Source organism: Callithrix jacchus, chromosome 5 (assembly GCF_049354715.1).
Source record: "Callithrix jacchus isolate 240 chromosome 5, calJac240_pri, whole genome shotgun sequence".
Taxonomy (NCBI): Eukaryota; Metazoa; Chordata; class Mammalia; order Primates; family Cebidae; genus Callithrix; species Callithrix jacchus.
Window position 1 is genome coordinate 9,974,896 of NC_133506.1, and position 13,681 is coordinate 9,988,576.

Sequence of the window (13,681 nt, forward strand, 5' to 3'; positions counted from 1 at the left end):
CTAAGAGCAATGGGTCAGTTCTGATTAATTCAACCTTTGCAGTGATTTTACAGAACTTAATGACCAAGAGGACGGCTGTGGTGCCTCACACCTGTAATCCCAGCACTCTGGAAGGCCAAGGCAGGCGGATCACCTGAGGTCAGGAGTTCAAGACTAGCCTTGCCAACATGGTGAAATCCCGTCTCTCCAAAACTATACAAAAAAAAAATTACCCAGGCATGGTGGTGGGTTCCTGTAGTCCCAGCTACTCGGGAGGCTGAGGCACAAGAATTGCTTGAACCCGGGAGGCAAAGGGTGCTGTGAGCCGAGATCTCACCACTGCACTCCAGCCTGGGCAATATAGCAAGACCCTGTCTCAATAAATAATAAATAAACAAAAGAACTTAATGACAGAACAAAAATAATCGCCAGTGTATGATAAATAGCAGCTGGATGAACAAATGACTGGCAGGGAGTGAATGCGAGGACAAGCCCAGAGTGAGTGAGAAAAATGAACCCGTGGCCTCATCTCCCTGTCCCTCTCCCCACTCAGGGATCAGAGTCACCAAGGTGGACTGGCAGCGGTTGAGGAATGGCGCTGCCCACCACACCCAGGAGTACCCCTGCCCTGAGCTGGTGATTCGCAGGGGCCAGTCATTCAGCCTCACACTGGAGCTGAGCAGAGACCCGGACTGCGAGGAGACCCTGATCTTCACGGTGGAGACAGGTAACTGGGCTCGCCCGCGCCCCCTGCTGGTCTGCAGCAGGAGGACCCTGTCTTATGACCCAATAACCTGAGACCTTGCTCAGGCTCTGGGGGAAGCAAGTTCCTGTAGGTAGACTGAGCTTTGAACCCTGGAGACTTCTGGTCGCGCCTTTCTGGGGGTGGTTGGGAGGTGCTGCCAGCAGACAGTGGGATGGATGGGATGACCTCTCTGGAATCCTCTGTGTACCAGACACCCAGGGTTCTGGAAGGGTATGAAAAATCATCAAGCACTTTGAAGCCCAAGCTTTTCTTTCCTTTCCTGGCCTGCCATAGGCCGACTTGGTTTCAAAGGATGCTGTCACTTTCTCCTTGGCCTGGAAGTGGCTGGCGTGTCGGGACAGCCGAGGTGGGCCCCCACTCTGCTACTGGTCTTCCTGCTCTTGGTCAGGACACTCTCCCAAAGCCTCCCAGTTCAGGGGGTAAAGGTCGGGCTTCCAGGCCTGCAGCTTTTTTCACTTCTCTAAAGCTGGGTGTCCCAGGGGCGGGGTCTCCTGAGTCCCTCTTCTCTCCTCCAGGACCCCGGGCTTCTGAGGCCCTCCACACCAAAGCTGTGTTCCAGACATCGGAGTTGGATGGGGGTGAGGGCTGGACAGCAGCAAAGGAGGCTCAGATGGAGAACACTCTGACCGTCAGTCTCACCAGCCCTCCCAATGCTGTCATTGGCCGCTACCTGCTGAGCACCAGGCTTTCCTCTCACCGCAAACACAGCAACCGGAGGCTGGGGGAGTTTATTCTCCTTTTCAACCCATGGTGCGCAGGTAGGAGTGGCTAAGTCCAAGGTAGAGATTTTTCCAAAAGACATCCTTAGAGGCAGGCCTGCCCTTGGAGGGGGCCTGGGAGCTGGGTTAAGGACAGGAAGCTGAATGCCAAGAGCTGGGCAAGAACTTGGCAGAGGCAGAGGTAGGCAACGGTCAGAGAAACCTACAAGCAAGTGCTTCAAAGCCTGTGCTGGAGGAGCCAGCGGGCAGGAGAGGCCCAGGGGTGGGTAAGAGCCAGGACTTGGGAATCAGACTGCCTTGGTTTAGTCCCAGCTCTGTTAAGCTGCTCCCTCTACCAATTTCCTCATCTGTGATATGAGCAAAATTACAGTGCCTACCTCTTAGGACTATGGTGAAAATCCATAGAGCTAACGCATGTAACATAGGAGCTACATCGTAAGACCTTAGTAAGGGGTGGCAAGATCAGTATTCTTATTAATATTTAAGAAATATGGGGTTACTATTAACATCAAGGAGGACCACCGAAAAGTGTCAGGACCCCCAAAATTCCTCAGTCTTGGGCTGTGTTGGGATTGGTCCCTGTTTAGAGAAAGACTTGCCGGGAGGGATGGGTTTCGGCAGGGAGGCAACACAGGAGCTCGCCAGCCCCCTCTTGCCCTCTTCTGCCCCAGTCAGTCTCCGGGCACTGTCCTGCTGCTGAGCCCTGATGCAGCCCCTTCCCCAGGCGGGCAGGGCCAGAGCCCCAGCCCACACTGGGCCTGATGACTGCTTTTCAGAGGACGATGTATTTCTGGCCTCAGAGGAGGAGAGACAGGAGTACGTGCTCAATGACAGCGGCATAATCTTCCGAGGCGTGGAGAAGCACATCCGAGCCCAGGGCTGGAACTACGGGCAGGTCTCCAGGGGCACAGGCCAGACAGGGACACGGGCTGGGGCATGGGGAGGTCGGTGGGAGTGGAGTCCTTTTGTCTATGCACTCTTCTCAGCAGGGACAAGGGGGGGGGCTCACTCTTAGAGAAAAATCCCCTCATTCATTCATTCCTGTACTATTCAATGGGCCAGGGGCTGCCCAGGGTCCTGGGGAAGGGGAGGTGCTTTGGACAGAGTTTGGACACAGAACAGGTTGGTATTGTTGTGGAAAAATAAGTAACTCTGACTGGTGGTTTTCAAACTCGAACATACATCAGAATCCTAGGAGGGATGGACCCCACCCCCAGAGCTGCTGACTGAGTAGGTCTCAGGCAAGGTCTGAGAATGTGCATTTCTAACCAGTTCCCAGATGATTCTGCTGCTGGCCTGGGACCACGCTTTGAGAGCCACTGGCTTAGATAAGTAGTTCCCATGCCAGATGCAATAGAGGAAGGAAAAAGTCAGAATGATGGGAATGGAAGCAAAGGGAGTCCAGAAGAGGGTGAAAGGAACCTCTACCTCAGCCGCTGTGGAGGCTTGCATGACATTGGGGTTGGGTCTCCACAGTGAGGCTGGATCTGCCCAGGCAGGGGCATGAGCAGCAGAGCCGCATGGAGGTGGGAAGTAGGGGGTCCTGAGACTGCTAGAGGAGTTCTGTCTGCCCCAGCTCCAGGTGCCCTGCCAGATGGAAGATTAGACTGGACTGTCAGGCTGAGGAGTCGCACACTGCCCTGCAGGCCAGGGGTTTAAAGCATTTGGGATTCGGGTGCTGGGCAGGGAAGATGCAGTGAAGAGTTGAGAGTCCATCTAAGGGGGTAGCCACTACTCAGCACCCACTTTTCGTTGCCAGACCTTCCAAATTATCAGAGACCAGAAACCTAAACGTGTATGCAAAAATCCCCCAGCTTTTAAATGTTGTTAAGTAATTCAGATGTGTTTGAAAACATCGTGTAGACCAAAGGAGCGTATCAGTGAGGCAGACGTGGCTCAAGAACCACCAATTTTAGCCCAGACTTTACTGTGGGTGGTCGGGAGCCAGGGGAGGTTGCTGAGCAGGGGAAATACGCGATTAAGATTGAGCTTCCGATTCCCCAGGTGACTCTTTGAGGAAGGGTTTCTGAGACTAGGGGTGCTCTGTGATGTCCCTAGTGGTTGGAGGGGGAAGCAAACTGCCCTGCACAGATGGGGTGACTGACTGGGTGAGGGCTATGGGTGGACCTGGAATGTGGGTGACTCTAAGCACAGCATCTCTGGGGAGCAGTTTGAGGAGGACATCCTGAACATCTGCCTCTCCATCCTGGATCGAAGCCCCAGTCACCAAGACAACCCAGCCACTGACGTGTCCTGCCGCCATGATCCCATCTATGTCACCAGGGTCATCAGCGCCATGGTGAGAAGCCCCTCCACCCCTGCATGTACTTCCTCAAGGATCCCCCCAGCCAACCCCAGGGCCACCCCTGTGATTCTTCCCATCACCCCTGGTTTTAATTTGCTGTTGTTGTATAACGAACCACCCCAAATCTCAGTGGTGTAAAACAACCCTTTATTATACTTACCATTTTCTAGATTAGGAATTTGGGCAGGGCACCATGAGAATGGTTTGTCTCTGCTCCAAGATGCTTCTCCTGGGGGTGTCTGAATGGCTGCATATGTCTGGGATGGTTTGACAGGACCTCTGTCTGGGGTTTTGGTTCTGGTGGTTGGCAGTTCCTAGGTTCCGGTCCATGTCATGTCTCCTGGAACTGAAATGCCCAGAATGGCTTCCCCACCCTCATGTCAGGCCCTGGACTGGGGTGGCTGGAGCAGCTGAGATCCACCGGTTATCACTCTTTCCACTCTTTCCGCTCTTTCCATGTGGCTAGCTTGGGCTTCCTCACAATATGGCAGTCTCATGCATAGCGGTGGCTCCTGTATCCCCACCTCCCTGCCCCAAGCAATTCTTCCAAGAAAGAGGAAGTGGAAGCTCCCCGTCTTATAAGGCCTAGGCCTGGAAACTGGCACAGCAACACTTCAAATTATCAGATTATCATAGTCAGTGGTCAAAGCAGTCAGAGCCCAGCCCAGACTCAAGAGGAGGGGACATAAACCAACCTCTCCTTGGGAGGCATGACCATTTTTAAGCTATCACAGGTCTCAGGCCATGGTGCTTCCTCCCAAAAGGTGTCTGGAAGACCCACCACCTCCCTCTACCATATGGAGGTGTTAAGGTCAGTGGGTGGGTATTTGAGATTCCAAAATTGCACAAAGCTATATTTCTCCTGTTTATACTCTCAATTCCTCAAGACCTCAGAGAGCAGCTGGAGCACAGAGAATTAACATGAGTGACAATCCCAAACAGCAGAGCATCACAGCCCTGAGGACACTGAAAGTCCTAAACTCCATGCTCCTGAGTCCAAGCCCTAGACTCACAGATCACCATTTGGACTAACTTGCTGTGTGATTTGGGCAGATCACTGAATGCTTCTGAAGCTCAGTTTTCTCATCTGAAAAAAAGGGAGAATAATGAAACCTATATTGTCAACTTCAACAGGTTAAAAGATTGTGCATGAAATTCTTGGCATAGTGTCTGGCACACTATAAGCATTTAATAAATGCTAGCCATCCCTATAATTATTACGCCAGCAGTCCCCCAAAACAGATCATTCAATGTAGAAAATGCTGTAAAGTTGTAATGATTTTTATGGCACAGTATCCAAGTGGAAGATAATTGAAAATGACAAGTGCTACCAAGAAGTAGGTATTTTAAGACAACAGATGCCCCCAATTTTCAGACAGTTAAAAAACAAGAGTGACCCTGATTGAGCTGGTGGTCCAAAGTTGGAGAGGATTTCACCATGATGCGGTTCCTGAAGTGGGAAGCCCTGCCTGGTGGTGGACCCGTGCCCTCCTCTGCCCAGGTGAACAGCAACAATGACCAAGGTGTGGTGCAAGGACAGTGGCAGGGCAGGTACGGCGGCGGCACCAGCCCACTGCACTGGCGCGGCAGCGTGGCCATTCTGCAGAAGTGGTTCAAGGGCAGGCACAAGCCAGTCAAGTACGGCCAGTGCTGGGTCTTCGCCGGAGTCATGTGCACAGGTACCCTGGGAGAGAAGGGCCCCTCCCCTCCCCTCCTTACATTTAGATATGTAAATATCTAAATATATTTACATATATTTGCATATGCTACAATCCGTCTTCATTGACAGGGAGATCAAGTCTGGCTAATGAAGAGTGAAGCCAGAGAATGTATTTCCATGACATCTGATCTTTCATTTTAAAGGAGTCCTACCCCTGTCTCATTCATTGAATGCCTCGGGCGAGTCCTGTGGCCCCTTGGCCTCCAGTCCCCTCAGGAAGATGAGTGGACTCTATTAAGTGGCTTCCAAGGTCTTGCCAGCCTCAGAGCTTGTCTACTGACATGGGGTGGCAGCAGCGTCTCCCGAAGTCCTTGAGACAATGTGCAGGAGATAGTGGCATTTCTGAGAGTGGAGATGGGAGTCTCAGCCCGCAACCTGCCAAAGTAGACAGACAGACAAAGATGGGGTAGCAGAGGGCTTTGGCCACAAACGAGCCAGGGCACCTGCTGTGGAAGCCAGGCCCCTCTCTCAGGGGCTGAGGTCCTGCCTGCTCTTAGCCTCCCAGCCTCTGCTCTGCAGTCCTCAGGTGCTTGGGGATAGCCACACGGGTCGTGTCCAACTTCAACTCAGCCCACGACACAGACCAGAACCTGAGTGTGGACAAATACGTGGACTTCTTCGGGCGGACCCTGGAGGACCTGACAGAAGACAGCATGTGGTGGGTCCCGCTCCCAGCCCAAACCCCAGGCTCCTGAAGCCCAGCAGGTGGAGCAAGGTGTCTGCCCTCCTGAGTCTAAGCTGACTCTGAAGGGAGTGAGAGGCACCCTGCGGATAGGGTGGTCCCTCTTTTGAGATGTAGGGTCTGAGGTCAGTAGATGTAGACTCAGAGGGCAGGAGGGGCCTCAAGATTTGATTGCCTTGAACGCCTGATTCTACTCTCTCTGGGAATCTGTGGCTTCCTGAGGTGGGGAGGATTTCCAGGCACCTGCTTCTGTATCAGCTGAGGTTCTCTATGCTGTGTGTCTCGGGTGGGAAACAGCCTCCTTCCTCAGTTAAAACAAAATTCATCACATAAAGCTTTTGAAAATTCATTCTAGGCTGGGTGTGGTGGCTCAGGCCTGTAATCCCAGCACTTTGGAAGGTCAAGGTGGGTGAATCACCTGATGTCAGGAGTTCGAGACCAGCCTGGCCAACATGGCAAAACCCCATCTCTACTAAAAATACAAAAATTAGCCAGGTGTGGTGGCACATGCCTGTAATCCCAGCTATTTGGGAGGCTGAGGCAGGAGAATTGCTTGAACCCAGGAGGTGGAGGTTGCAGTGAGCTGAAATCACACCATTGCACTCCATCCTGGTAAACATAGTGAAACCCTGTTCCTACTAAAAATACAAAAATTAGCCAGGCGTGGTGGTGAGGGCCTGTAATCCCAGCTACTCAGGAGGCTGAGGCAGGAGAATTGCTTGCCCTTCGGAGGCAGAGATTGCTGTGAGCCAAGATCACGCCACTGCACTACAGCCTGGGCGACAGAGTGAGACTCCGTCTCAAAATAAATAAATAAATAAATAAATACATTCTAATTTAATTTTCTGTAATAGGAAATATGTTAATGTGGCTTAACATTCAAAAGGTACAAAACGGGTTGCAGTGACATCTCCCTCCTTCCCAGTTCCCCAGCCTCCCCGGCCTCCTCCTGAAGGCAACGCTATCACTGTCTCCTACGTCTCCTGTCAGAGAGACGCTCTGCAGACCAGAACTTTTGGGCCGGGTGCGGTGGCTCACGCCTGTAATCCCAGCACTTTGGGAGGCCAAGGTGGGCAGATCACTAGGTCAAGAGATCGAGACCATCCTGGCCAACATAGTGAAACCCCGTCTCTACTAAAAATACAAAAATTAGCCAGGCGTAGTGGAACTCATCTGTGGTCCCAGCTACTTGGAAGGCCAAGGCTGGCAGGTCGCTTGAGGTCAGGAGTTCAAGACTAGCCTGGCCAACATGATGAAACCCCATCTCTACTAAAAATACAAAAAAAAAAAAAAAAATTAGCCAGGTGTGGTGGTGCACGCCTATAATCCCAGCAACTGGGGAGGCTGAGACATGAGAATCTCCTGAACCTGGGTGGTGGAGGTCGCAGTGAGCCAAGACTGCATCTTTGCACTCCAGCCTAAGTGACAGAGCAAGACTGTCTCAAAAAATAAATAGATAAAAATAAAGATTAGGAGAGATGGTAATAAGAGCACAACTCAGAGACATAGCCTTGTATCCTCGTTCCCCAGAGGTGTGTGCCGGTAGCCCTTCCTGAGCTCGCCTCCAGCTCAGACCATCTCTGCTCCCCTTTGCCTCCCCTCTTTTTTAGTTCTTTTCATTTCCTCACCCTGGAAGCACAAAATACTCACATTCTTCTCTTCTCTTCATGCAGAAAGCACAGCGACTTCATTTTGATGCTGGGGACTCTGTCACCACCCAGGTTGTCAGGGTCCCACCTTTAATCCCCAAATGCTAATGAAGAGACTTTCTCCAGCAAAGACAGTTAGCTGCAAAGGAGGAGCTCTGAGGCAGGCTGTACAGATGCCAAGTCAGGCAAACCAGGAATCAGGTTTCTCTCTGCAAGACCCTGAGCATGTGATGTCACATTTCCTGCTCACATTCTCAGCTTCAACACAGGGAATCAAAAATAAGGCTGGAATTCCTTACCAGGGCCTACAGAGCTCTGCACAAGTGGAGCCAGACCTACCCCCTCTGCTGGCCACATCCCAGAGACACTGATACACTTTCTGCTCCTTGGATACACCAGGCTTTTTCTTATCTCAGGACCTTTGCACATGCTGTTCCTTCTGCCTGGAATATTGTTGCATTCACTTTTCCTGTAGTTTATTCCTTCTCGTTTAAGGCTCACCTTCAATGTCATTTGCCGAGAGCACGTCTATAGGGGCTGTTCTCTGGCTCCAGCCCCTCTTTTTCTTCATGGCATTTATTGCTGCTTGCATCTGTCCTTTTTAAGAATGTAAGCAGCATAGAGTAAAGATCTTCTGTCTTAGTTGCAGTACCTTGAGTAACAAGTTCTTGATAAATACACACACACACATCTATATACACATATATACATACACATATATGCAAAAATCTATGAATGCTGTGTGCTCATTAGTGTGGTTGAATGAATGATTCACAAGATGCAACCACAGTTCTCCCGAAGATTAGGGGGCCCAGGGCCTGCCTCTCAGTAGGATTTTCCCTTCCTTTGCCCTCACTCAAGGCCACTTCACCATCCTCTCTCTGTGGCAGGAATTTCCATGTCTGGAATGAGAGCTGGTTTGCCCGGCAGGACCTCGGCCCCTCTTACAATGGTTGGCAGGTTCTGGATGCCACCCCTCAGGAGGAGAGTGAAGGTACACTCAACTGGGTGGGGGAGGTTCCAGACCCCTGCTTTTCCTTACCCAGGCAGCTCACACCCACCTCTCCTGCCCAGGTGTGTTCCGGTGCGGCCCAGCCTCAGTCGCCGCCATCCGTGAGGGCGACATACACCTGGCCCATGATGGTCCCTTTGTGTTTGCGGAGGTCAACGCCGACTACATCACCTGGCTGTGGCATGAGGATGAGAGCCGGGAGCGTGTGTATTCGGACACGAAGAAGATCGGGAGATGCATCAGCACCAAGGCAGTAGGCAGCGACTCGCGCGTGGACATCACTGGCCTCTACAAGTATCCAGAAGGTAAGGGCCACATGGCAGCCTTTATTACCTTCCCCAGGATGGCCCAGCTGCTGCAGAGAGCGCACTGCAGGTGGCCTGGGGTCAGGCCCCGCCCATGTGTATGACGCTGACAGCAGCTTCCACTGGCATTGTCCCTGTGCCCTGAGCCAAGTGCCTTTATTTAGGCTGTATGAATAGCTTCCTCCGCTAAGTACCTCTTCTTCCTTGGAAGATTTCCCTTATGTAATAACAGCTACACTTCCTTGAATACTTGCCGTATACCAGGCATTGCATTACGTATATTCACATACAGTAATAATCACTGCTAGTAGTAATAATGATGATAGCGGCAGTTATTATTTATGGAACACCTAGAACAAACGCATGGCACAGGCCCGGTTCAGACTGTAATAATAGCACCTCCCGCTGAGCATCTGCCAGGACCTGTGCCATGATACCAGCTACGGCCACTGGTTCACTGACAATCCCGAACTTGTTAGGCCACAACAACAGAACAGTTGTATTTTTCCTTACAGCTGCTTCCAACTATATACTTGGAAGTTCCCCTTTTCCACTGGGTAACAGGCTCCTTAGCAATGTTGTGATCTGATTAACAGGTTTTCAACCATTTCTGCTTGCTAAAACCATGTTACCAAGTAATTATGACTTCAAGCTCAATCTTGAATTAGACCCTGTCTCCTCCCATCCCCTGAGCACAAGCTAGAGCGGTGACGCTGGAAGGTTGCTAAAGAGGAGACACATCTGCTCCGAACCCCTCCTCGCTTCCCTGTTCTGCTCTCGGGCATCATGGTTTGAAGCTCTGCTTGCACTTTTTGTTGTTTTGTTTTGTTTTTTGAGATGGAGTCTTGCTGTTGTTGCCCAGGCTGGAGTGCAATGATGAGCTCTCGGCTCACTGCAACCTCCGCCCCCTGGGTTCAAGTGACTCTCCTGCCTCACCCTCCCGAGTAGCTAGCATTACAGATGCCCACCACCAAACCCAGCTAATTTTTGTTTTAGTAGAAACAGGGCTTCACCATGTTGGCCAGGCTGGCCTTGAACTTCTGACCTCAGGTGATCTGCCCACCTCAGTCTCCCAAAGTGCTGGGATTACAGGTATAAGCCACTGCGCCCAGCCCCTGGTTGCACATTTAAATTACCCAAGGAGCTGCTTCAGTTATATGTCTTAAACAACAATTACTTATTTGGTCAATTCTGTGGGTCAGCAATTTAGGTTGTGCTCAGCTGGGTTGGTTCACCTCCTCCAGGTGGTGTTGGCTGGGATCTCACATATGTTTGTCCCATGAGACTACTGAGATGGCTGTCTCCCTTGGTCTCTCATATCTCAATAAGCCAGCCCTTGTTTTTCTGAATAGCAGTAACATTCCCAGAAGGTGAAAGATGAAGCTGTGAGGTTTCTAGAGGCCTGGCTCAGACTTTGCACCATGTCATTTCTGCCATATTCTAATGGTCAAAGCAATTCATGAGCCCAATCGAGATTCAAGCGGTAGGAGGTTCCAAGGCATTATGGCCATTTTTAATCTACCACAGCCGGCCAGATTGCACCCCTGACTAATTGAATCATAGTCTCTATGGAATGTGATTCTGCCATCAGGACTTTTTAAAGCTCCCAGGTGGTCTCTAGTGTGAAACCAATGCTAAGAGCACTGTTAGGGGATGGCGGGGAGGAAGAAGAGGAGAGAAGAGAGCAGGTGCCTTTGTCTTAACTGGGTGAGGATTCAGTGTCGGCTCAGTGGGCGGGTGCTGCTGCCCTAGTTTCCTATCTATGCTTGCTGAGGACAGATGGTGACTCCATCACAACCTGCTGCCATTCAGACCGATTCCTGTGCTGTTCCTCCAGACACTGCTGATTTCTTGTGCTATTTGGCCCATTTCAACACAGCTTCTTTCTGATGCATGGTGATTGTTGTCCCCAAGTTCTGCAGAGGTTTTACAAGGCTGTGGCCCCCTGACCCTCACCTCCACTGTCTCCCACTCCAAGGCTGGGAACTGAAACCTGACACTTGTGGGTAGGAGAAGCAGTCTTCACTGGCTGTCTCCCTCCAGTTCTCTTCTCCCTGCTGAGGTAGTACGCGGCTTAGTAAGTAAGATGAGATAAGGAGACCTCCCACAGGGAGGGAAATACCAACTTCCCTTTCTGTAGGCACACCCCATCTTGACCAGCCAGCCCTTTCTTGCTGAAGCCACCCCCAACTTAACACTGATTCTTTTAGACACCTGCATATACGCCCAACTCATACCTGAGCTCCTATCTCCGGAAGCATGGCACTTTCTTGACTCTCAAACATATCTTCCACTTTAGACATCTTCTTACTATCTTAGGGGTGGGCTATGGATGAGGGGGGTACATAGTGAGACCTCTCTGAGCTGCTACCTCTCTGATAAGACCTGCAGATCGATGGCTGGGTCCCTTCTGCTGAGAGCTTCTGCAACTTAGAATGTGGTCTAGCCTGGGCATCATGGCAAAACCCCATCTCTACAAAGAAGGCAAAAGAATTAGCCAGGTGTGGTGGCATGTGCCTGTAGTCCCAGCTACTCAGGAGGCTCTGGTGGGAGGATCGCTTGGTCCTGGGAAGCAGAGGTTGCAGTGAGACAAGATTGTGCCACTGCACTCCACTCCAGCCAGGGCAACACAGTGAGATGCTGTCTCAAAAAAAAAAAAAAAGAACATGAGGTCTGTGGGTCTTTTGTCCCAAGGTTGAACCATGGCCACAGGAGAAATTAGCATCCTATTACATGATGACAGTGATGGCAGTCACTCCTATTAAGCACCTGATGTGGCCATTTTCACGTTATGTAGCTATTTTATTTGACATATGTTTACAAAGCTCTTAGAATGAGCTTTTAAGTGAGACACTGGTACAATGTTTACTTTACAGAGAAGGCAGAGGCACAGAGAGGCAAGCTGACCCAGCCAGGGAGCATAGCTAGCGAGGGAGAACTCTCCGGCAGAACCCAGAGCCCATGCTTCTCACTCTGCACCGCACCGCCACTATTTAATTATAATATTGTCTATTGTTTAACACTGACCACCTACTGTGGGCTATGTGATTTCACATCTAGGTTAACAAAAGTAACAATAACAGTATCTAGAACTTGCCAAGCACAGTGGTAAGCAGTGTCCATGCATTATTTCATTTAATATTTATTTTAAAATCATTTTATGAGCCAGCATGGTGGTTCACACCTGTAATCCCAGCACTTTGGGAGGCAGAGGTGGGAAGATCACCTAAGGTCGGGAGTTCAAGATTAGCCTGGCCAACATGGCAAAACCCCATCTCTACTAAAAATGCAAAAGTTAGCTGGGCGTGGTGGCAGGTGCCTATAGTCCCAGCTGCTCAGGAGGCTGACGCAAGAGAAACACTTGATCTCAGGAGGTGGAGGTTTCAGTGAGTCGAGATTGCACCTCTACACTCCAGCCTGGGCTACAGAGAGAGATTCTGCCTCAAATAACAAAATAAAACAAACTCATTTTGTGGATAATCAAACTGAGGCACAGGGAGGTTAACTTCATTAAGTAACTTCCCTAAACTTTCAAAACCAAGAAGAGCTGGCATTCTAATGAGGCAGTCTAATCTCAGGGCCTCTGCCATTCCCACTATGCTAGACTGCCCCTCTTCGCTGAGTGGCTTCAGTGTGCCACACACCATGCTAGGATTTTTCATGTGTTCTCAAAGTACAGAGCTTCCTGAATGCCAGGTATGAGTCAGAGGCAAGGGGACAAAGAGAAGTCCCCAGAGAACTCATCACATGGTGAGCTAACAGCACAGAACAATTTGGAATGACTGGCACTGTACCAGGGTGTCCAGAGGCTAAAGGAGCAGAGAGGAGGAGTCTCTAAATAGGCCAGGGCAGAAGGTATCAGGAAAAGCAGTCTATGAGAGGAAACACTGAAGGGAGTAAGATTTAACCAGGAGATGAAGGGTTGGGAAGGCATTCCAGGAAGACAGGGTCGAGCCTGATTCCAGACTCATCCTGTACAATACCGCTCATGCAAGCTAAGACATCCTTGACTTGCATGAGCAATATTCTACAGGTGAAATGATGGGGGCTTGTGCCTCTCTGGGTGATGAGCCCTTGCTCTGTCTGTGGAACCAGGACACACACTACAGCACAAAGATTCAGATCCCCTGGGTACAATGTGGTTTGCCCATACTCCTAAGACAGCCTTGGAGACTAAGCAGAGAGAGGACAAGCCTTCCAAGCAAAGGAAATACAAAGCCTAGATCTCGGCTGGTCTGGCTGGTACGAGCAGCCAGCAGGGAAGCAAGGCTGGTGCACCTGTCCAGCCATCAGCCTCTGGGCCTGTGTTAGTTTACTGGGCCTGACGTAATAAGTTACTACAAACTTGGTGGCTTAAAATATCAGAAATGTATTCTCTCACACAGAGTCTAGAGGCCAGAAGTCCAAAATCAAGACGTTGGCTGGGCCATGCTCCATCCAAAGGCTCTAGGGGAGATTCTTTCCCTGACTCTTCTAACTTCTGGTGTGGCTCAGGCATTCCTCGGCTTGAAGTCACATCACTCCAATCTCTGCTCCATCTTCAC

The 13,681-nt window shown here is 50.6% G+C and overlaps 1 protein-coding gene across 1 annotated transcript in view; it reads left to right on the plus strand.

Annotated features, from left to right (window-relative positions):
• The first annotated feature begins 458 nt into the window (after positions 1 to 458).
• The window catches only part of TGM6 (transglutaminase 6), a 34,865-nt gene continuing 21,642 nt past the window's right edge, over positions 459 to 13,681 (plus strand). The window contains exons 1-9 of the mRNA XM_078370942.1: positions 459 to 477; positions 533 to 706; positions 1,261 to 1,503; positions 2,241 to 2,359; positions 3,635 to 3,763; positions 5,271 to 5,448; positions 6,009 to 6,147; positions 8,711 to 8,814; positions 8,895 to 9,137. Of these exons, the coding sequence (XP_078227068.1) occupies positions 459 to 477; positions 533 to 706; positions 1,261 to 1,503; positions 2,241 to 2,359; positions 3,635 to 3,763; positions 5,271 to 5,448; positions 6,009 to 6,147; positions 8,711 to 8,814; positions 8,895 to 9,137 (1,348 nt within the window). The remainder of the gene's footprint in view (positions 478 to 532; positions 707 to 1,260; positions 1,504 to 2,240; positions 2,360 to 3,634; positions 3,764 to 5,270; positions 5,449 to 6,008; positions 6,148 to 8,710; positions 8,815 to 8,894; positions 9,138 to 13,681) is intronic.